This window comes from Pogoniulus pusillus, chromosome 18, assembly GCF_015220805.1.
Source record: "Pogoniulus pusillus isolate bPogPus1 chromosome 18, bPogPus1.pri, whole genome shotgun sequence".
NCBI classification, from domain to species: domain Eukaryota; kingdom Metazoa; phylum Chordata; class Aves; order Piciformes; family Lybiidae; genus Pogoniulus; species Pogoniulus pusillus.
Genome location: NC_087281.1, coordinates 4,534,865 through 4,559,063, shown reverse-complemented (window position 1 = coordinate 4,559,063; position 24,199 = coordinate 4,534,865). Strand labels below are relative to the sequence as shown.

Here is a 24,199-nt window from a genome sequence, read left to right as displayed (position 1 = left end):
GGGGCAAGATGATCTCTATACTGGTGCGTTTTGTTTGTAATTTGTTGTGGCTGAATTAATTGTGAGGAAATATTATCTCTTACTCTAAAAGATGTTCACAGAATCAGTCAGGGTTGGAAGGGACCACAAGGATCATCTAGTCTCAACCCCCCTGCCATGGGCAGGGGCACCCTACCCTAGAGCAGGCTGCCCACGGCCTCAGCCAGCCTGGCCTTAAACACCTCCTGGGATGGGGCCTCAACCACCTCCCTGGGCAACGCATTCCAGGCTCTCGCCACTCTCGTGCCGAACAACTTCCTCCTCACAGCCAGGCTGAATCTCCTCACCTCCAGCTTTGCTCCATTCCCCCCAGTCCTGGCACTCCCTGAGATCCTAAAAAGTCCCTCCCCAGATTTTATGTAGGCCCCCTTCAGATCCTGGAAGGCCACAAGAAGGTCACCTGAGAGTCTCCTCTTATGCACACTGAACAACCCCAACTCTTTCAGTCTGTGCTCACAGCAGAGCTGTTGCAGCCCTCTGAGCATCCTCGTGGCCCTTCTCTGGACACACTCCAGCATCTCCACATCCTTCTTGTCCCAGGGGCTCCAGAACTGGATGCAGTGCTCCAGGTGGGGTCTCAGCAGAGCTCAGTAGAGGGGGAGAATCACCTCCCTGGCCCTGCTGGCCATACTTCTCCTGCTGCAGCGCAGGCTCTGGTTGACTTTTTGGGCTGCAAGTGCACACTGCTGGCTCCTGCTGAACTTCTCATCCAGCAGCATCCCCAAGTCCCTCTCCTCAGGGCTGCTCTCCAGCCACATAAAAATGTATAATTTTCTCATTATACATTGTGTGGCAGAGTCATCTAAAGAAAACTCAGCTCAGTTTTGCTTCAGATTTGTTTGGGCTTTTCTTACAGTTGCTTCATGAATATTGGATGGTGCTTAGGGATCATGTTTCTGCTATTGACGAGCTGGCAATGGCTACAGAACGGCTGAGAGTGCGTCATCCCGATGAGCCAAAACCAAACCCACCAGTTCTCCACATCATAGAACCACATGAGGTAAACTACTTGGCAAGAAAAAAAGCTGTGTTCTTCTTTGCAGGAAAACCTGTGTCCTACAAGATAAAGTTTGTATGTAGGCCTCCCTGTGAAGTCTCTAATACGCCTCTGTTTCCATTGCAGTAAGCCTTGTATGGAATAGAGAATTCCTGTCCATTGCTGCATTTAATGTGTGTGCCTTTTTGAGCTTGTAACTCTTACATATTTTTGTCAGCCTTCTGGCTCTGAGTGGCATGTTTCCAAAAGAATGCTGTCTTTCCAAGAGCAGGTGAATGCCTCTGGGAACTTTCTCTGCAAGCTGGTGGAAAATTAACTTGACCTGATTTCTCACTCATATTGCTACTTCTTACAAGGACCTGGAAAACAGTGGCAAAAACCTAAAAGACAGATATTTTTTTTCAGTTCTCTTGAAATTTCTGAGCCACGTCTGAGATGCTTCCTGTCCATGAACACAGAAGAATGCTGCTCTAATGTCTTTATCTTTTCCTTTCTTTTTACACCACTACAAATAGGAAATGTTTTCAGTGTAAACGTTTTGTGCCTTTTTTTTCTCCAGTGAGTTTCAGTGTTAAAGTACTTATTTTCTTTCTATAGGGAAAATAGCATCATAGAATCAACAATCAACCCAAGATCATCCAGTCCAACCTAGCACCCAGCCCTGTCCAGTCAACCAGACCATGGCACTAAGTGCCTCATCCAGGCTTTTCTTCAACACCTCCAGGGAGGGTGACTCCACTACCTCCCTGGGCAGCCCATTCCAATGCCAATCACTCTCTCTAGCAGGAACTTCCTCCTGACATACAGCCTAGACCTCCCCTGGCACAACTTGAGACTGTGTCCCCTTGTTCTGTTGCTGCTTGCCTGGCAGAAGAGATCAATCCCACCTGGCTACAGCCTCCCTTCAGGTAGTTGTAGACAGAAATGAGCTCTGCCCTGAGCCTCCTCTTTTGCAGGCTGCACACCCCCAGCTCCCTCAGCCTCTCCTCACAGGGCTGTGCTCCAGACCCCTCACCAGCCTTGGTGCCCTCTTCTGGACACCTTCCAGTATCTCAACATCTCTCTTGACTTGAGGGGCCCAGAACTGGACACAGCACTCAAGATGTGACTTGACTAGTGCTGAGTACGAGGGAAGAATAACCTCCCTTAGTCCTACTGGCCACACTGTTCCTTGTACAGGCCAGGGTACAGTCATTAAAAGGAAGTACTTGGCTTAACAATTGTTTGCAAAATCTAAGATTTGTGGATGGATTTATAGGCATAAAAGAAGTGCCCATTGTTTCAACCCTCATCCTTCAGGTGGTTGCTTCTTCTGCAGTATTAATAACTGCATCAGTACCAACTAGAAAGAAGTCAGCTCTACGTTTCTGCCTTTGGGTATGTTAGATGAAACATGGAAGCTTCTAAATAGTATATGAGATCACTCTGAGAGTGGTTTGCCATTGGAATGGGCTGCCCAGGGAGGTGGTGGAGTTGCCATCCCTGGAGGTGTTGAAGCAAAGCCTGGCTGAGGCACTTAGTGCCATGGTCTGGTTGATTGGATAGGGCTGGGTGCTAGGTTGGACTGGATGAGCTTGGAGGTCTCTTCCAACCTGGTTGGTTCTTTGATTCTATAAAGAAAGTAATTAATTATTTCTTAAACACAGTTTTTGGAACCAGCTTTAGAGTTTAGGATCTATATAGCTGTAAGAAGATAAATGATACATTTAATTAGAAGTTTCTTTCAAATTTTATTCAGCTATTTTAAATTGTTGTTTGGTCTCTGGAAAAAAACAATAATGCAAACAATTTTGTATAACCTCAACCCATTTACAGCGTTCTGCACAAGAAAGGAACAGATAATCAGTTTAGTTTGGAGAGAAGCATCTCCAAAAATCACTGCATGAGCCATTCTTCTTTCTGTCTCCTGTGAATTATTCAGTTTAATATTACCAAAACATGAACTTACATTTGTTTTTATATGTGTTTAATACTGTTTCCACAGGTAGAGCAAAATCGAGTGAAGCTTTTGAATGACAAGGCAGTTGCCAAATCGCAGCTTCAGAAGAAACTAGGACAACTTCTGTATCTCACTAATCTGGAGAAAGTAAGTTTTTACAATTCCTTGGTCTTTACCAGTGATGCACTCCATTTACCTAGTGGAAGAAACTAACCGTTTGCTTGCCGCCCCTTCTGCTTGCCGCCCCTTCTGCTTGCCGCCCCTTCTGCTTGCCGCCCCTTCTGCTTGCCGCCCCTTCTGCTTGCCGCCCCTTCTGCTTGCCGCCCCTTCTGCTTGCCGCCCCTTCTGCTTGCCGCCCCTTCTGCTTGCCGCCCCTTCTGCTTGCCGCCCCTTCTGCTTGCCGCCCCTTCTGCTTGCCGCCCCTTCTGCTTGCCGCCCCTTCTGCTTGCCGCCCCTTCTGCTTGCCGCCCCTTCTGCTTGCCGCCCCTTCTGCTTGCCGCCCCTTCTGCTTGCCGCCCCTTCTGCTTGCCGCCCCTTCTGCTTGCCGCCCCTTCTGCTTGCCGCCCCTTCTGCTTGCCGCCCCTTCTGCTTGCCGCCCCTTCTGCTTGCCGCCCCTTCTGCTTGCCGCCCCTTCTGCTTGCCGCCCCTTCTGCTTGCCGCCCCTTCTGCTTGCCGCCCCTTCTGCTTGCCGCCCCTTCTGCTTGCCGCCCCTTCTGCTTGCCGCCCCTTCTGCTTGCCGCCCCTTCTGCTTGCCGCCCCTTCTGCTTGCCGCCCCTTCTGCTTGCCGCCCCTTCTGCTTGCCGCCCCTTCTGCTTGCCGCCCCTTCTGCTTGCCGCCCCTTCTTTTAAGCTTAAAAATTGGCCTTTTTTAGATTCATTACATGCTGAAATTCAGTGTGTTTTTCTTTGTGTTCCTGCCTAGCCATAAAATTCTATATTACATTATATTTTTTGACTGTTTCTTTAATCACACTGTTAATGAAACTATTGACTGGTTTTAGATGGTTAACATTTTTATTAAAACTAACTGGACTGTGTCTAGTAGAGGTCTTGTAAAATTATATGCCTCTCATGTACAAAGACCTTACACTCTTAGGAGGATAAACAAGCCTATAAGTTAAAAAGGTATAAAAGACAAATCTCTTGCATGCTGCATTATTCTAGTAACAGCATTCAAGTAAATACAATAATGCTTAAGAAAGCATTGTTAAGCATGATTAAGTATGTTGAAGTATGTTTAAGTGTATAGCAGTATGAAGCTGGTAGAAAACAGGAGGAGTTTCTTGTTGGAAGCTTGTCTTTTGCCAGGAGTTTTCAAAGCTGTAGTACAACTGCAGATCTTATCTGAAGGATTGAAGTATGAGCAGCACTCCCTTTACTTACTATAAATTACATATTTATTTAACTCCTTAAGATATTTGTTCATGAATGATATTTTTTTTATTTGCCAATACAGGATTCTTTTTTAAGGACTTGATTATTCAGTTTTTCTAGAAGCTTATTATAAAGATAGAGTAATTATTTATTGAAACACAAAGGTCTTTTTGTCCTACTTTGTAGTCTCAGGATAAAACTACTGGAGGGATTAACCCAGAACCATGTCCAATATGTGCACGTCAACTAGGAAAGCAGGTAAGGTATTTAGTCATCATCTTTTGATTTTAGAACACCTTTACCTAAATCTGAAGCATTTCTATGTCAGACTTTTAACATCTAAATGAGACCTTTCCTGTAATGTACCAACCAGTCTCTCCCCTGAAATAATACCTTGTTTAAAGGCAAGCAACTCTAATGCCTTTAGGTGTTAATGTTTAGGTGTTTCCATGGAAATGTTTCAAGTGTTGCTAATTGTTTATAACTTTGAAGTTTTTCTTTCATGCTTCCACCATTTTTCTAGGCCATTTATAATACAATAGAATGAAGAAACAAATAAGCTTTGTATTTTACGGTAACTGCTCTTATTAATAGTATTACTTAAAGTAAAAAAGAAATAAAAGAAGTTGATGTTAGCTACTAAAACAGTAGAATAAAGACCAGCAATCAGGATTTCTTTCCTCACCACTTCAGCCACTGAACTGCAGGAGTTGAAATTTTAAGCAGGCCTTAATCAAAACTGAGCTGCGTCATAACATATGATGCCATAGTTATATATAAACATAGCAGGCATTAGATGAAGATATGAAAGGACTCCTCAAACTAAACTGGTTGCTTTTTCAAGTGTGTTAGCTCTCTGGACATGCATAAGCATGAATTGATGTCCTGCTATGTTTTTACAGTCTTCTTTGCCCTCATCTTCTGAGTGATACTGATGTTAACAGACAATGCTTGTTTGCCCTGTTAACTGCTATTAGACTTCAAGTCTGACCTCGAGGAGCTCACTGAGAGGAAAAATAATCTTTACTATTATGCCTGGACTGCCACTGTAGGTGATAGTAATCATCATGTTGCAAAGAACTTGTAAAATGTTTGGCATGCTATTTCTGCATGGTTTAAAGAACCTTGCAGAGCCTAAAAGATCTTCGGTGTGGTAATTTAGCCAATTCCTTCTGCTACTCAGACCCATGACAACTGCTTCATTTTTTTCCTCTTAGAATGGCCGATGGAACAGACTAGTGCAGAGGAAGACACTATTTCTAGGTGCAGTAACACTGTTGTACAAACTGCTGCCCTGTTACAGAGTATCCCAGCTCAGACAGATGTCCAAGGCCTGCAAAAGAAAAGCTTCAGCAATGCAATCTTTTGTTCCTAATACATTCTGTCAAAAAAAAAACCCAACAAAACCACTTTTCGGTCTAAAATCTTCTTTCTTAAATCCAAAGACATTGTCTAGGACTTAACAATAGGCAAAATTTACAGCACTTTCTTCAAGACTTTTTCTATAGAGACCAATCTAGTATGATAAATACTAGATGTTGACATGCTAGTATGATACACTACTATGATAATAGCATACTAGTATGATAATAGTATACTAGTATGATATAGTATCATAGAATATCATAGAATCAAACAGGTTGGAAAAGACCTCCAAGATCATCCAGTCCAACATATCCCCCAGCCCTATCCAATCAAGCAGACCATGGAACTAAGTGCCTCATCCAGTCTTTTCTTGAACACCTCCAGGGACAGTGACTCCACCACCTCCCTGGGCAGCCCATTCCAATGCCAATCACTCTCTCTGACAACAGCTTCCTCCTAACATCCAGCCTAGACTTCCACCAGCACAACTTGAGACTGTGTCCCCTTGTTCTGTTGCTGCTTGCCTGGGAGAAGAGACCAACCCCACCTGGCTACAGCCTCCCTTCAGGGAGTTGTAGACAGCAATGAGGTCCGCCCTGAGCCTCCTCTTCTGCAGGCTGCACACCCCCAGCTCTCTCAACCTCTCCTCACAGGGCTGTGCTCCAGGCCCCTCACCAGCTTTGTTGCCCTTCTCTCGACACCTTCCAGCACCTCAACATCTCTCTTGAATTGAGGAGCCCAGAACTGGACACAGCACTCAAGGTGTGGCCTGACCAGTGCTGAGCACAGGGGCAGAGTAACCTCCCTTGTCCTGTTGGCCACACTGTTCCTGATCCAGCCCAGGATGCCATTGGCACTCTTAGCCACCTGGGCACACTGCTGGCTCATGTTCAACTACTATCTACTAGTAACACCAGGTTCCTTTCTTCCTGGCTGCTCTCAGCCACTGTGTCCTCAACCTGTAGCGCTGCATGGGGTTGTTATGGCCAAAGTGCAGAACCCTTCACTTGGCCCTGTTCAGTCTCATCCCATTGGCCTCTGCCTACCCATACAGCCTGGCCAGGTCCCTCTGCAGGGCTCTCCTACCCTCCAGCAGATCCACAGCTGCTCCTAGCTTGGTGTCATCTGCAAACTTACTGATGCTGGACTCAGTCCCATTGTCCTGATCATCAGTAATGATTTTGAGCAGGACTGGGCCCAGCACTGATCTCTGGAGCACACCACTAGTGACAGCTGCCAACTGGATTTGACACCATTCACCACTGCTCTCTGGGCTCTGACATCCAGCCAGTTCCTGACCCAGCACAGATAATAGTATACTAGTATGATAATAGTATAGATAACGAAGGCAAATATAAATATTTGTCTGCAAATACTTCATCTGTGTGCATTAATCTATGTATTGGTGCCATGATCTAGCCTTGAGCTCTGTGGTAAAGGGTTGGACTTGATGATCTGTGAGGTCTCTTCCAACCCTGATGATACTGTGATACTGTGATGATTCATAGAAATGAAGGACTGTAATGTCCTTCCTCAGTTTTTAAACTGGAAAAATGAGAATAAAACAAGGCAACAATGAACAACCAATAAATACAGAGAACTTCTGTAGTTCATCAATCTTTCTGTGCTGGAAAACTTCCAAAACCTGTTTTTTTAGCAGCTGGAGTGGTAAAGCTTTTAAAATGTTGATCTGATGAGTTTCATGACAATAATATTTCTATGGAAATTTATTTTACAGTGTATTATTATTCTGCTTTTCTTTTGCATTGATCCAAAACTGATGCTGGTCTTTTATTTTTGTTTGTTTGGTTGGGTTTTTTTTGTGTTTTTAACTCTCTCCATAGTGGGCAGTGCTGACCTGTGGGCATTGTTTTTGTAACGAGTGCATAGCAATCATCATAGAACAGTACAGCGTTGGCACCCGCCGGAGCTCCATTAAATGTGCCATTTGCAGGCAGACAACTTCTCATAAGGAAATATCCTATGTCTTCACTGCAGAGTCTGCAAATCAGGAGGATGATATTCCTGTAAAGGTATGTTGTTTGTATAAGTTTTGTGGCCCAAACTTTCAGTACTGAATATTTGTTGTGGTTTGTTGCCTACTGCATTTAGGCAGACAAATCATAGAAACATAGAATCGACCAGGTCGGAAGAGACCTCCAAGCTCATCCAGTCCAACCTAGCACCCAGCCCTGTCCAGTCAACCAGACCATGGCACTAAGTGCCTCAGCCAGGCTTTGCTTCAACACCTCCAGGGACAGTGACTCCACCACTTCCCTGGGCAGCCCATTCCAATGCCAATCACTCTCTCTGGCAGGAACTTCCTCCTAACATCCAGCCTAGACCTCCCCTGGTACAACTTGAGACTGTGTCCCCTTCTTCTGTTGCTGCTTGCCTGGGAGAAGAGACCAGCCCCACCTGGCTACAGCCTCCCTTCAGGTAGTTGCAGACAGCAATGAGGTCTGCCCTGAGCCTCCTCTTCTGCAGGCTGCACACCCCCAGCTCCCTCAGCCTCTCCTCACAGGGCTGTGCTCCAGGCCCCTCACCAGCTTCGTCGCCCTTCTCTGGACACCTTCCAGTATCTCAACATCTCTCTTGAATTGAGGAGCCCAGAACTGGACACAGCACTCAAGGTGTGCCCTGAGCAGTGCTGAGTACAGGGGCAGAGTAAACTCCTTTGTCCTGCTGGCCAAGTACATGCTGGCATTTAGTTAAAGCCTCACTGATGGGATACTTACACCTTACAAAAAGATGATTGATTAGTGAAGAGCAATTTTTCATTCTTGATACAGCTCTTTGCTTGGACAATTTCTTTCTCAGAGTTTTCCACTGACAGCTCTGTTGAAGTCTAGGAGCTGTGTTTTCCACTGTAACTTGCTGCATTTATTCCTTTTAGCCTGATTTTCTGAAGAGACAAAGTCTTCTCTTTGTACTGTCTTAAACTTTTCCCTTAATTTAGCAACTCTTTAGGTAAATTCAGGCAGCCTGACAGTCTGAATTTCAAAAGTAATTAACTTTCTGCAAGTCAAACAGCCATACATATAAAGTATTCTACATAGCAAAATACTGGAGATTGACTTTCCCCTGACTACAAAAGCTATTAGGAGGAAGTTCTCCACAGAGACAGTGATTTGCCATTGGAATGGGCTGCCCAGGGAGGTGGTGGAGTCACCCTCCCTGGAGGTGTTGAAGCAAAGCCTGGCTGAGGCACTTAGTGCCATCATCTAGTTGATTGGATGGGGCTGGGTGCTAGGTTGGAGTGGATGATCTTGGACGTCTCTTCCACCCTGATTGATTTTATGGTATGTAAAATTCAAGTCTGTGAGGGAAAATTTGTTTGCAACTTGTGTGCTTTTCTAATGACAAAAGTTAATGAACCTCTAGACACAATCGTCTAGGAAATATTAACCATGGCACAGCAATGTGCCCTTGTGGCCAAGAAGGCCAATGGGGTCCTGGGGTGTATTAGGAAGAGTGTCCAGCAAATCAAGGGCCGTTCTCCTCCCCCCCTGCTCTGCCCTGGTGAGACCTCATCTTGAATACTGCCTTCAGTTTTGGGCTTCCCAGTTTAAGAGGGACAGGGATCTGCTGGAGAGGGTCCAGCGGAGGGCTAGGAGGATGATGAGAGGACTGGAGGGCACTGCCTTATGAGGAGAGGCTTAGGGACCCAGGGCTTTTTATTCTGGAGAAGAGAAGACTTTGAGGGGATTTGATAAATGTTTATAAGTATCTGAAGGCTGCCAGGAGGGGGGGGACAGGCTCTGCTCACTGCTCCCTGGAATAGGACACAGAGCAATGGGTCTAAGTGGCAGTAAAAGAGGTTCTGCCTCAACACAAGGGGGAACTTCTTTACTGTAAGGGTCCCAGAGCACTGGCACAGGCTTCCCAGAGAGGTTGTGGAGTCTCCTTCTCTGGAGACTTTCAAGACCTGTCTGGATGTGTTCCTCTGTGATCTGTGCTGGATTGTGTTGTCCTGCTCTGGCAGGGGGTTGGACTCGATGATCTCCTTGAGTCGCTTCTAACCCCTAACATCCTGTGAGCCTGTGAAATCTACACTGTATTTTTCTGGTTAACAGGGCTTTGAGAGGGTTGAAAGCAGGGGTGGAGGAAGAGACAGCATCTCCACAAGGTTTTCAGCAATACTGGCACATTTTTGGTGCATTTTTTGCTTTGCACAAATCAAAGAATCAGTCAGGGTTGGAAGGGACCACAAGGATTATCTAGTCCCAACCCCCTCTTCCATGGGCAGGGACACCTTAACCTCTGTTGCAGTACAGTGTTAAACCAAAGAATTTTGCAGCTGTGGAAAAAAATAGAGGATTCTGGACTAAAAAGCAAAGGTAAAAGGCTAATATTGGTAGTATTTTTAGGTGATGCTTCTATTTTTAATTAAAATCTTATAATAGAGCTGGACCTACCAGTCACAGAACAGTTAAAAGTAATAATGAAATATACTGATAGATGTATCTGTGCAAATGTCATTAAGCATTGTGGAGTGAAGTAGGGTGGGCAGCCTGCAGTGAAGGTAATGTTACCATGTTCACATTAGTTGTAATACTCATTTTATGAGTAGATGCTTCCTGACTCAGTGGATCTGAAGTAGTTCACAGCATGAGGCACCAGGGGGGGTAAATAGCTGCTTCAAAAATAGAGCCTCTATTAGGACCTAGCTGATGTGTTAAAAACTGTGTTGCTTCAGGGTTTAGAGGTATCACCTGTTCCTAAGAGGATATTTTCAACTGTGGTTCATAAATGACAGTTAAAAAATAAATGGGATAACTAAATTTCATAAATAAAACACAGAAGGAGGTGGCTGTAGGTGTGAGGGTACAGCCTCAAGTGAGGTCAGCCCTGCAGGTCTGTGCATGGTGCCAGCAGCCTGGTAGCAGAGGCAGGGCAGTGGTGTGGCTGTAGGTGTGAGGGTACAGCCTCAAGTGGGGTCAGCTCTGCAGGTCTGTGCATGGTGCCAGCAGCCTGGTAGCAGAGGCAGGGCAGTGGTGTGGCTGTAGGTGTGAGGGTACAGCCTCAAGTGGGGTCAGCTCTGCAGGTCTGTGCATGGTGCCAGCAGCCTGGTTGCAGAGGCAGGGCAGTGGTGTGGCTGTAGGTGTGAGGGTACAGCCTCAAGTGGGGTCAGCTCTGCAGGTCTGTGCATGGTGCCAGCAGCCTGGTTGCAGAGGCAGGGCAGTGGTGTGGCTGTAGGTGTGAGGGTACAGCCTCAAGTGGGGTCAGCTCTGCAGGTCTGTGCATGGTGCCAGCAGCCTGGTAGCAGAGGCAGGGCAGTGGTGTGGCTGTAGGTGTGAGGGTACAGCCTCAAGTGGGGTCAGCTCTGCAGGTCTGTGCATGGTGCCAGCAGCCTGGTTGCAGAGGCGGGGCGGTGGTGTGGCTGTAGGTGTGAGGGTACAGCCTCAAGTGGGGTCAGCTCTGCAGGTCTGTGCATGGTGCCAGCAGCCTGGTTGCAGAGGCAGGGCAGTGGTGTGGCTGTAGGTGTGAGGGTACAGCCTCAAGTGGGGTCAGCTCTGCAGGTCTGTGCATGGTGCCAGCAGCCTGGTTGCAGAGGCAGGGCAGTGGTGTGGCTGTAGGTGTGAGGGTACAGCCTCAAGTGGGGTCAGCTCTGCAGGTCTGTGCATGGTGCCAGCAGCCTGGTAGCAGAGGCAGGGCAGTGGTGTGGCTGTAGGTGTGAGGGTACAGCCTCAAGTGAGGTCAGCCCTGCAGGTCTGTGCATGGTGCCAGCAGCCTGGTTGCAGAGGCGGGGCGGTGGTGTGGCTGTAGGTGTGAGGGTACAGCCTCAAGTGAGGTCAGCCCTGCAGGTCTGTGCATGGTGCCAGCAGCCTGGTAGCAGAGTCAGGGCAGTGGTGTGGCTGAGGTCTGTTTCAACAGCAGGTTGTTTTGGAAGTTTCAAGTTGTTCTGGGGAGGTCTAAGATGGATGTTAGGAGGAAGTTCTTGCCAGAGAGAGTGATTGGCATTGGCATGGGTTGCCCAGGGAGGTGGTGGTCGCCGTCCCTGGAGGTGCTCAAGCAAAGCCTGAATGAGGTACTTAGTGCCATGGTCTGGTTGACTGGATAGGGCTGGGTGCTAGGTTGGATCTTGTAGGTCTCTTCTAACATGGTTGATTCTATGATTCTGTGACCTCCTGACATACGCATTTTTAGTTGTCCATCTGACTTTGGAAACTGTTAATGTCTACCAGGTGCAACAGAGATGACATGAGAAAAAGCTGATTTATTTCTATGACTATGACACAGATTGTGAATCACTGTCGAAGACCCAGGGAAATACTTAGAGCTACGTTTGCTGTCTGCACAAGTTTTTTTGCATCATGTGTTTCTGGAGCATTCATTTAGCTGCATAATATGTGAATGATCAGGCAGCCCAGCATTGGCTCCCAAACTGTACTTCGACTGCTGACATCCTTGCACACCAATTCTGTAAGCAGCATAACTTCAGTAAATCTGATCTGTCATTGTAGCAAGCCAACATAGTTAATTCAATGTTCAGAGGACAGGTGCAGACAGAAATAAAACAATATTTGTCCAGCTGGATCTGGCACAGCTTGAAATTGCCATGCATGTAAGAACAAGTAAGAAATTAAATAAGGGCTTCTTAAAAGCAATTGCTTTAATACATAATACATACTGAAGCAAATAGAGGGAGATACTAAAGAAAGAACATGTCCAGAGAAGGGCAACGAAGCTGGTGAGGGGCCTGGAGCACAGCCCTGTGAGGAGAGGCTGAGGGAGCTGGGGGTGTGTAGCCTGCAGAAGAGGAGGCTCAGGGCAGAGCTCATTGCTGTCTACAGCTACCTGAAGGGAGGCTGTAGCCAGGTGGGGTTGTTCTCTTCTGCCAGGCACCCAGCAACAGAACAAGGGGACACAGTCTCAAGTTGTGGCAGGGGAGATCTGGACTGGATGTTAGGAGGAAGTTGTTGTCAGAGAGAGTGATTGGCATTGGAATGGGCTGCCCAGGGAGGTGGTGGAGTCACTGTCCCTGGAAGTGTTCAAGCAAAGCCTGGCTGGGGCACTTAGTGCCATGGTCTGGTTGATTGGCTAGGGCTGGGTGCTAGGTTGGACTGGATGATCTTGGAGGTCTCTTCCAACCTGGTTGATTCTATGATTCTAAATATTTCTCAGAATCCTTTTCATGATTTAAGGAGAATGAGAGAAGTACAGAAATCTAAGTGGACAAGAAGTAGAATGCAGTATTGAAGTCACTAAGCACTGCAATACCTCTGAATGCAGAGTAGGAAGATATTTTCACTGCAGTGCCCCAATCCCTCAAAAACTTAATTATATTTACCTATGTAGAATCAAGAATCAACCAACCAGGTTGGATGAGAACTCAAAGATCATCCAGTCCAACCTATCCCCCAGCCCTATCCAATCAACTAGACCATGGCACTAAGTGCCTCATCCAGGCTTTTCTTATGATTTAAAATATATTTAACAATCCTCATAGTACTGAGCATGTTTGGTGGTGTAAGAAACAAGAGCAACAAAAATAGTGTTCATGTAGGTTTTTTTCACTGCCAGTTTTCAAGGACTGTGCAGGAAAGTTAATTATGTTTTTGGAAGATTCTTTCATGATTGCTCCACTAAGTTAAAGCTCTGGAGGCCTGGCTGGTATGTTTGGTGCAGCTACGTTGGTTGGGCTATCCATTCTGCCACACAGCACAAGCAAAGAGTGAAATTTTAGGGTATCAGGTAGACTTTTTAGGCTCTCAGGTAGTGACATCACTAGGGGGACTGGAGCAAAGCTGGAGGTGGGGAGATCCAGAGTGAAAGTGAGGAGGAAGTTCTTGAGCATGAGAGTGGTGAGACCCAGGAATGGGTTCAGGCCCCATCCCTGGAGATCATAGAATCAACCAGATTGGAAGAGGCCTCCAAGATCATCCAGTCCAACCTATCACCCAGCCCAATCCAGTCAGCTAGATCATGGAGGGTAAGAGAGCCCTGCAAAGGGACGTTGACAGGCTGGATGGGTGGGCAGAGGCCAAGGGGATGAGACTGAACAAGGCCAAGTGCAGGGTTCTGCACTTTGGCCACAACAACCCCAAGCAGCACTACAGGCTGGAGACAGAGTGGCTGAGAGCAACCAGGCAGAGAGGGACCTGGAGGTGCTGGTAGATAGTAGCTGAACAAGAGCCAGCAGTGTGCCCAGGTGGGCAAGAGAGCCAATGGCATCCTGGCCTGGATCAGGAACAGTGTGGCCAGTAAGACAAGGGAGGTTATTCTGCCCCTGTACTCAACACCTTGAGTCCTGTGTCCAGTTCTGGGCTCCTCAATTCAGTGTTTAAGGCCAGGCTTGATGAGGCTTTGGCCAGCCTCATCTAGGGTAGACTGTCCCTGCCCATGGCAGGGGGAATGGAACTAGATGATCCTTGTGGTCCCTTCCCACTCTGATTCTACGATTCTGTCCTATGATGCTCTATTTGCTGTAATAAACTGCTGATCCTATGCAAAGGCAGGTAAAAAAGCAGTCCAGTGCTACTTAACTCGCACTTTCTCTAGCCTGCTGATTCTTCAGTTTGTGTAGGTATGTCAAAGTCTTAATCGAACATCAGTTGGTAGAGCAGTGAATGTGGAAGGAGCAGTTTCATCTCCTACTTTACTAATTCTCCTCTTTGACTTTTCAAAGGGAAGTCACTCCACCAAAGTGGAAGCAGTGGTCCGGACACTGAAGAAAATTCAATGTAAAGATCCAGGGGCTAAATCCTTAGTTTTCTCAACGGTATTAATCCTCATTCTCTCTCTTGTCTTTGTCTGTGTGTGAGCTTAAAGCAGTCAGAATACTTTTGGGAATTAGCTTAACACCAAAATGATTCACTCTGTACAGCCATTTACTGCTGTGAGAATTTGTAGGGTGATTCTTGTAACTGGGACATGAACAATGACTGGAGTCAAGAGATGTAAAAGCTTGGTTCTTTAAAGGGAAATCAGATTTATATGGGAGCATTACGGAGCCTAGAGAGTTCAAACCAGAATGTGCAGATGTTTTTGGTGCATGATAAAACTGCCCTTGTGTGGGATACTGTTTTTTTTTATTCTGGGGATCTTTTTCATTGTGTTTCTCAGGTGAAAGATTTGGTTCTTGATACACAAATATTTTTTAATGCTTTTCTTCTTATTTATTGTTTGGGGTTGGGTTTTCCCCACCTCGTTTGCTGGGGGCTGGGGGTTTTTCTCCCCCTCGTTTGCTGGGGGCTGGGGGTTTTTCCCCTCTTGTTTGCTGGGGGCTGGGTGTTTTTTCCCCTTGTTTGCTGGGGCTGGGGGTTTTTCCTTCCTTGTTTGCTGGGGCTGGGTGTTTTTCCTTCCTTGTTTGCTGGGGGCTGGGTGTTTTTTCCCCTTGTTTGCTGGGGCTGGGGGTTTTTCCTTCCTTGTTTGCTGGGGCTGGGTGTTTTTCCCCTCTTGTTTGCTGGGGGCTGGGTGTTTTTTCCCCTTGTTTTCTGGGGCTGGGGGTTTTTCCTTCCTTGTTTGCTGGGGCTGGGTGTTTTTCCCTCCTTGTTTGCTGGGGGCTGGGTGTTTTTCTCCCCCTTGTTTGCTGGGGGCTGGGTGTTTTTCTTTCCTTGTTTGCTGGGGGCTGGGTGTTTTTCCCCCTTGTTTGCTGGGGGCTGGGTGTTTTTCCCCCCTTGTTTGCTGGGGGCTGGGTGTTTTTCCCCCCTTGTTTGCTGGGGGCTGGGTGTTTTTCCCCCTTGTTTGCTGGGGGCTGGGTGTTTTTCCCTCCTTGTTTGCTGGGGGCTGGGTGGTTTTCCCCTCTTGTTTGCTGGGGGCTGGGTGTTTTCCCCCCCTTGTTTGCTGGGGGCTGGGTGTTTTTCCCCCCTTGTTTGCTGGGGGCTGGGTGTTTTTCCCCCCTTGTTTGCTGGGGGCTGGGTGTTTTTCCCTCCTTGTTTGCTGGGGGCTGGGTGTTTTCCCCCTCTTGTTTGCTGGGGCTGGGTGTTTTTCCCTCCTTGTTTGCTGGGGGCTGGGTGTTCTTCCCTCCTTGTTTGCTGGGGGCTGGGTGTTTTTCCCCCCTTGTTTGCTGGGGGCTGGGTGTTTTTCCCCCCTTGTTTGCTGGGGGCTGGGTGTTTTTCCCCCCTTGTTTGCTGGGGGCTGGGTGTTTTTCCCTCCTTGTTTGCTGGGGGCTGGGTGTTTTTCCCCCCTTGTTTGTTGGGCTGTGGTGTTTTTTGCTTTCTTGTTGTGTTTTTGTTGGGATTTTTTTGATGGGTGTTTCTGGGGGTTGGTGTGGGGTTTTTGGGGGGGTTTTGGTGGTGTTTTTTCTCTCAAGCTTTGTTCTTGTCTTTTTTCCTCTCTCCCCTTCCAAATTAATAGTACTTGCAATTTAGAAGACCTTTTTAGCTACTCTTTCTTAGGAAGTTGTCGCTCATGCTGGTAATATTGAGTTGTTTTTTTATTGTACTGTGTGCTCTTTTGTTGCTTTTCCTCTTACAGTGGCAAGATGTGTTGGATATCATTTCAAAAGCTTTGTATGACAACAACATGATTTTTTCTCAGATCAACGGAATCAGTAAATTTCAGGTAGATAAAGGATATTTTTCTTAGCCTTGTTTTCAGTGGGGAAAATGACAGTTCATAGAACTTAATTTGATCCTTTCATTGCTTCATTTGTGAAACTGGAAATGCAGCAAATTTGTTTGGCAGAAGCTTTGATCTCTAATTCTAGAAATCACAATCACAGAAAACTACTATCTAAAGCCTTTGGAGGTAAACAGAATATTCACTTTAGCAAAAGAAGTGTTGATGTGGCTGCTAAGGATGAGCCTTCTTGCCTTCCTGACACCTGCCAGGTATCTGTTCTGGGATTGACAGGTCTTGGACCAGTCATGCTGCAAGATTTCCACTTTGGGGGCCTGTAGTAAAAGTTATAATCTCTTGAAAATGTATGTGATGTTTTGAGTGCTACCTGCCCCACCCATACTTCAGAAAATTACCCAGGCTAGGCTCAGTGGCTTTGGAAACTAAAGAATGAAGCTTTATATTTACAGCTTAGCACAATATCCAAGCAGGTATTTACAATCTATACAGCTGTAGACAGAAACAGACAAGTTCAAGGTAATACAGAAACACAGCAGCCCTCCCAGAAACCAGAGTCCCCAGGAGGGGCTCCCAACCACCCTTCCACCTTCTTCCCACTCCTCTACCTTACCTCAAAGCTTGCCTTATGTTTAATGTAGTTTTGAGGGTCAGCCAGGGGGGTTAGGAAGCAGACAGATGAGTCACACTGACAGCAAGTTACATTAGAGAGAGAGAAGTTCAGCCCAAAGCCCAGGTAGAGACTCTGTAATCTATATTTATATTCTTCTTCTTGTTATCTATATTTATATTCTTTTTCTTGTTATTTATATTCTTCTTCTTATCCATCTCAGCAAGCCTATGAGTGCAGCAGACATCACCACTGTTTCCTTTTCACAGCCTGTCATCTAATTCTCAACAAAATATTCCAGCTAGTCTCAAACTAGCACAATTATGCAGACTGATGCATGCTAACTGAGGTTGGGTATGAGAGCAGGGTCTTCATGGAACCACTAATCCCCTCATTTGTGTACATTTCATGTCTAGATTATTCATTTTAACCCACAAGGTGATTCTTGAAACTTGATTAGCAGCAAATGAGTGGACAGGAAGAATGCATAGCTGAGGTGCTGTGTTTTTACACTGTGCACAAAGCCTACAGGCGACCAACACTTGATTCACTGAATTAAGAAAGCACTGTAGAAGGGTCCCCCCATGTCTTTACTGAGGAACTTTGATCATACTGCTGCCGTTTTTACCTTTCAGGAAAATCTCTCTGCATTTAAATATGATCCAAACATTAACATTTTGCTGCTGCCTCTTCACACTGGTTCCAATGGACTGAACATCATCGAAGCAACTCATGTTCTGCTTGTGGAACCCATTCTGAATCCTGCACATGAGCTACAGGCTATTGGCAGAGTTCATCGTATTGGCCAAACAAAGTAAGAGTTCAAACTGTCTTGAGTGGTTTAGATGTGGTCCAGAATAAAACTCTGTATTGTAATCAGAATCAACCAAGTTTACTGAAATTCTCAATTGTGAGAGTGTTCATAGGAAGCTGATTTTTAAAGATGGTGATATCAGCATCAGAAAGTTTAATTTTCTTTGTTTTGAAAGGTTGCTGAAAATACAAAAGGTTTATTTTATGGAATTCTTTTTTGCTGCAAGGGTAAGATGCAGAAGCAAATTGTATTTAGGCATTTAGAAAGAATATAGGCTCATGAGTCTGGTGACCTTCTTGTGGCCTTCTAGTATCTGAAGGGGGCCTACAAAAAATCTGGGGAAGGACTTTTTAGCCTGTCAGGGAGTGACAGGACTGGGGGGAATGGAGCAAAGCTGGAGGTGGGGAGAGTCAGACTGGAGGTGAGGAGGAAGTTGTTGAGCATGAGAGTGGTGAGAGGCTGGACTGGGTTGCCCAGGGAGGTGGTTGAGGCCCCATGGCTGGGAGGTGTTTAAGGCCAGGCTGGCTGAGGCTGTGGGCAGCCTGCTCTAGGGTAGGGTGTCCCTGCCCATGGCAGGGGGGTTGGAACTAGATGATCCTTGTGGTGCCTTCCAACCCTGACTGATTCTGTGACGTTTTGGCATTTATGCTTTACTAGAGCTAGCAATGTTTTGTTTACTAGCTGTGGTTACTGACTTAAATATATTTTTGCCATGCTCAAGAACAGTATTTTTAGAACTTTGCAAATCATAGAATCAACCAGGTTGGAAGAGACCTCCAAGCTCATCCAGTCCAACCTAGCACCCAGCCCTAGCCAATCAACCAGACCATGGCACTAAATGCCCCATCCAGTCTTTTCTTGAACATCTCCAGGGACAGTGACTCCACCACCTCCCTGGGCAGCCCATTCCAATGCCAATCACTCTCTCTGTGAAGAACTTCCTCCTAACATCCAGCCTAGACCTCCCCTGGCATAACTTGAGACTTGTTCTGTTGCTGCTTGCCTGGCAGAGGAGACCAACCCCACCTGGCTACAGCCTCCCTTCAGGGAGTTGTAGACAGCAATGAGCTCTGCCCTGAGCCTCCTCTTTTGCAGGCTGCACACCCCCAGCTCCCTCAGTCTCTCCTCACAGGGCTGTGCTCCAGGCCTCTCACCAGCTTCATTGCCCTTCTCTGGACACCTTCCAGTATCTCAACATCTGTCTTGAATTGAGGAGCCCAGAACTGAACACAGGACTCAAGGTGTGGCCTGAGCAGTGTTGAGTACAGGGGCAGAATAGCCTCCCTTGTCCTACTGGTCACACTGTTCCTGATCCAGGCCAGGATGCCATTGACTCTCTTGCCCACTTGGGCACACTGCTGGCTCTTGTTCAGCTACTATCTACCAGCACCCCTAAGTCCCTCTCTGCCTGGCTGCTCTCCAGCCACTCTGTCCCCAGCCTGTAGTGCTGCTTGGGGTTGTTGTGGCCAAAGTGTAGAACTTAGCCTTGTTCAGTCTCATCCCATTGGCCTCTGCCCACCCATGCAGCCTGTCCAGGTCCCTCTGCAGGGCTCTCCTACCCTCCAACAGATCCACACCTGCTCCTAGCTTGGTGTCATCTGCAAACTTACTGATGCTGGACTCAATCCAATGAACTTTAATTATCCATCACAGTGAGCTCTGCCTCTTAGACTGCCAAATTAATTTCTTTAATCAGAGTAAGCACTCAAGGACTCTTTGCTTCTAGTAGGGCCAGAGAAAGCAAAATTTATCCCAACTTCTGCTTTAGGATTTTAATTAATACAGTTTATATCCATTTAGTATATAACTTAGCCAAGTGGGAAGCATGTGTTTTGGGAGGCAGTGAAGACCTTTAAACATCAGTGGAAGTTGTTAACAACCTTGTAAGTCTTCTTTGTGAAGATAAAAGCATTTTTCCCAGCGGTCTTCAGTAATTAGTATGAGACAGAAATGTGGTCTTGAACTTTGCCAGTAACAGTGAAATTTCTGCTTACTTCTGCTCCTGTTTTCTTTCTTTAAACACTTTCAGATCTACCATCGTTCACAGGTTCCTGATAAAAGCAACAATAGAAGAGAGAATGCAGACTATGCTGAAAACTGTAGATAGAAGGTATGTGTGGGATGAAACATCATTAATTGCTCTGAAATTGAAAAGGTGCAAAGGTGCTTCTCAGCTCTACTGCAGTTGGCTATGCAGATGGCTATGCATAACTTACACATAAAATGTTCTCCTTGAAGTTGTTTTGAGTGATAAAACAAATGTTAATGCTTAAGAAAATAGGTCTTTTAGCTTGATGGCAGTAATTTGAAGCTTATTCTCACGCTCTGGAGAATGTTTTGCTTATGTTTTTGTACATTACATTTCATAAATACCCAATTAATAAATTATTATAATGTTATAATAGGGATTATAATGTTATAATAGAGATTGTAATGTTATAAGTGGTATTATAATATTATAATGGGCATTGTATTATCATTGCTATTATAATACTATGACTATTATAATAAATTAGGTGGGTTTATCTTTTTATTTTCCCTTTTTATGCAAGCATTGCAATGGGTAACACTAAGCCTGCCACTGCAAGAACAGCAGGTGTTAGAAATTCTACCACAGGGCATTAATTGTCTGTCATTATTTTTAAATTCTACAAACCTGGTCAGTCAGTGAAGGTTTTGGTTGATTTTGCAGTCAGTGCAAGAGTTGTCCAGAGTGCTTAGCCCATGAGTTAGTCTCATGTGCAGATACAGGAAGCAGTTTTCACTGCATTTTTCTTTTTAGAGTCCATAAGCAATCACAGGCTCACAGGATGTTAGGGGTAAGAAGGGAGAGCCAAGGAGATCATCAAGTCCAACTGCCCTGCCAGAGCAGGACAGTACTACCTAGCACAGATCACAGAGGAACACGTTCAGACAGGCCTTGAAATTCTTCAGAGGAGACTCCACAACCTCTCTGGGAAGCCTGTTCCAGTGCTCTGGGACCCTCATAGTAAAGAAGTTCCCCCTTGTGTTGTGGTGGAACCTCTTTTGCTGCAACTTATATCCATTGCTCCTTGTCCTGTCACAGGGAGCAAGTGAGCAGAGCCTGTCCCCCGCCTCCTGGCAGCCCTCAGATACTTATAAACATTTATCAAATCCCCTCAAAGTCTTCTCTTTTCCAGACTTAAAAGTCCCAAGTCTCTCAGCCTCTCCACATAAGCCATGCTCTCCAGTTCCCTCATCATCCTCATAGTTCTCTGCTGGACCCTCTCCAGCAGATCCCTGTCCCTCTGAAACTGGGGAGCCCAAAACTGAAGGCAGTATTCAAGATGAGGTCTCAGCAGGGCAGAGTAGAGGGGGAGGAGAACCTCCCTTGATCTGCTGGACACACTCTGCCTAATACACCCCAGGATCCCATTGGCCTTCTTGGCCACAAGGGTGCATTGCTGTGTCATGGTTAACTTGTTATCCACCCGGACCCCCTGGTCCCTCTCCACAGGACTGCTCTCCAGCAGATCACCTCCCAACCTGTCCTGGTGCAGTTTATTATTCCTCCCCATGTGCAGAAGTCTGCACTTAATGCAGGAGTCTGCACTTGCCCTTGTTGAGCTTCACCTGGTTCCTCTGTGCCCAGCTCTCCAGTCTGTCCAGGTCTCTCTGGATGGCGAAGCAATGATGCACTGGGAATGGAACAAAAGTAGTATTTACATTTTTTATACAGAAAGTATAAGAGGTTTGTACCTTCTTAACCATATTGTTTACACATAACTCATCTAGAAGGAACCCATAAGAAGTTTAAGAAAATGAGTTATTCTTCCTTTATGTTTTGGCTGTTGCAAATGACAAGACTAAAAATTTGCATGGCTGTGTTTGATTGTAGTTACAAAATAGTTCAGGTTCAGCTTTGAAAGAATGATTCAGTGAGTTTCCATACCTGTAAACAGTACTGCTTTCACCTATACAATTCAGGTCAACATAGTGGTTGAATGTGATCCAAGGAAGGCCAAGTGTTCTGGCTGGGGACTGAGTGGGTGGAAAGCAGCCAGGAGGAAAGGGACCTGGGGGTACTGATAGATAGTAGGCTAAAGATGAGCCAGCAGTGTGCCCAGGTGGGCAGGAGAGCCAATGGCATCCTGGCCTGTATCAGGAGCAGTGAGGCCAGTAGGACAAGGGAGGTTATTCTTCTCCTGTACTCAACACTGGTCAGGCCACACCTTGAGTACTGTGTCCAATTCTGTGCCCCTCAATTCAAGAGAGATGTTGAGGTGCTGGAACATGCCCAGAGAAGGGCAACAAAGCTGGTGAAGGGCCTGGAACACAAACCCTATGAGGAGAGGCTGAGGGAGCTGGGGGTGTGCAGCCTGCAGAAGAGGAGGCTCAGGGCAGACCTCATTGCTGCCTACAACTCCCTGAAGGGAGGCTGTAGCCAGGTGGGGTTGGGCTCTTCTGCCAGGCAACCAGCACCAGAGCAAGGGGACACAGTCTCAAATTGTGCCAGGGGAGGTCTAGGCTGGATATTAGGAGGAAGTTGTTGGCAGAGAGAGTGATTGGCATTGGAATGGGCTGCCGAGGGAGGTGGTGGAGTCGCTGTGCCTGGAGGTGCTCAAGAAAAGCCTGGCTGAGGCACTTAGTGCCATGGTCTAGTTGACTGGATAGGGCTGGGTGCTAGGTTGGCCTGGATGATCTTGGAGGTCTTTTCCAACCTGGTTGATTCTATGAAGCAATGTCAAGCCTTCTGCTTCGAAGCTGACCTCAAGCCTTTAAATGTTAAGAGGGCAAAGCAAATTATCCCTCATTCTGCTGTCTCTGCAGTGTTTGGCATTGGCCAGTTGTTAGTAATACTGGATGGACTTTGCATCTTGCTCTGAATGTGTAAGACAAATAGCTAATCAGTGTGTGCATGTTCTGTGACAGAAAGTCTGTTTTCCTGCTGAGCTTCCAAGCTGAACACTTATTGGAATGAACAGTGTGGTGTGTCTTCAGTGCACACAGCTTGTTAAGTAAGTTTGTCTGGTCTCTGATGTCTGCATCCACCTCTTTCCCACAGCCACACGAGCTCTTCCATGAAGCAGTCAGAAGCCTCAGTTCTGACAGTGGCAGATTTGGCTGACCTTTTTACAGAAGAAACTGAAGAGCTTGAGTAAACTCCCTGGTTTGGCCTAATGAAATCAGAAAGCACCTGACTTAATAAGTACCTGTATATAATCCACTTGATCAGTCATTCCTGTAAACATCATCTAACGTTTGTCCATAACAGAGCTATTGGAAATGGAAAAGTCTTAACTGTTACTGTTTCATTCTGTGGTAAGTTCTTTAGAGCACACACTTCTGATAGCACTGGAGGAAACTTGCACTTTGCACAACCTACAAACCGATGGATTTCATTCCCAAAGAGCATTTGAGCTATGTGCTAAAGCTGAGCTCTTGGACCCTTGGCTCAGAGGATTTTCACCATCAGATTTGATCGGGTAGTAGCTCAGTCCCAGAGCAAAATTATGTGGGTGGCTGGGTGGGAAAGGGAAGCAGAAAATAAAAGAAACACTAACTACTAATATAATTTTTTTTTACTGTACAAAGAATTGTTAGAAAGGACTCTAAATTAATATTCTTCTAGAAAGGGCTTGTTAGCACTTAATGCAGAGTTACTGAACATCTTATATCATGATAGCATTTTAAATGTCTAATCTTTACTAGTTGGATATTTGTATTAGGCTTTTAGATACACTGTACACATAAAGAGTTGTGACAAAAATATTGTTAATGCTTACTCACTGCAAAGCAATGATAATTAAATTATGCTTTTTGTACATGGTGTTGGTCTGGTAATCAGTTACATGCTTGAACTTACTGTATACATTTTCACTTGCTTTTGAAGCCATAATTAATTTAGTAACTCATTTGTTACAGAGGTTTGGGGGGGTTTTAATTAATTGGTTAAGTTGCTGATTGCTGTATATTTATTTACAGCCCAGAAAGCCAACCAGAGCCTGGGCTGCAGCAGCAGAAGTGTGGCCAGCAGGTCGAGGAAGGTGATTTTCTCCCTTTACTCCGCTCTGGTGAGACCCCACATGGAGTACTGCAGCCAGTTCTGGAGCCCCCATTACAAGAGGGAGAGATGCTGGAGTGTGTGCAGAGAAGGGCCACGAGGATGCTCAGAAGGCAGCAGCAGCTCTGCTGTGAGGACAGACTGAAAGAATTGGGGCTGTTCAGTCTAGAAAACAGGAGGCTCCCAGGTGACCTCCTTGTGGCCTTCCAGTACCTGAAGGGGGCCTGCAAAAACGCTGGGAAGGGACTTTTTAGGCTACAAGGGAGTGACAGGGCTGGAGGGAATGGAGCAAAGCTGGAGGTGAGGGGAGATTTAGCCTGGACATAAGGAGGAAGTTTTTGAGCATGAGAGTGGTGAGAGCCTGGACTGGGTTGCACAGGGAGGTGGTTGAGGCCCCATGGCTGGAGGTGTTTAAGGCCAGGCTGGATGAGGCTGTGGGCAGCCTGATGTAGGGTAGGGTGTTCCTGCCCATGGTAGGGGAGTTGGAACTGGCTGATCCTTGTGGTCCCTTCC

At 46.2% G+C, this 24,199-nt stretch overlaps 1 protein-coding gene across 2 annotated transcripts in view; it reads left to right on the top strand.

Moving 5' to 3' along the window:
- The window catches only part of SHPRH (SNF2 histone linker PHD RING helicase), a 73,987-nt gene extending 50,540 nt beyond the window's left edge, over positions 1-23,447 (top strand). For both annotated transcript variants that reach the window (XM_064158264.1, XM_064158265.1), the window contains exons 22-30: positions 896-1,039; positions 3,021-3,122; positions 4,535-4,606; positions 7,558-7,746; positions 14,346-14,438; positions 16,136-16,222; positions 17,483-17,661; positions 19,691-19,771; positions 22,688-23,447. In XM_064158264.1, the coding sequence (XP_064014334.1) occupies positions 896-1,039; positions 3,021-3,122; positions 4,535-4,606; positions 7,558-7,746; positions 14,346-14,438; positions 16,136-16,222; positions 17,483-17,661; positions 19,691-19,771; positions 22,688-22,784 (1,044 nt within the window). In that variant the 3' untranslated portion in view covers positions 22,785-23,447. The remainder of the gene's footprint in view (positions 1-895; positions 1,040-3,020; positions 3,123-4,534; positions 4,607-7,557; positions 7,747-14,345; positions 14,439-16,135; positions 16,223-17,482; positions 17,662-19,690; positions 19,772-22,687) is intronic.
- The last annotated feature ends 752 nt before the right edge of the window (positions 23,448-24,199 follow it).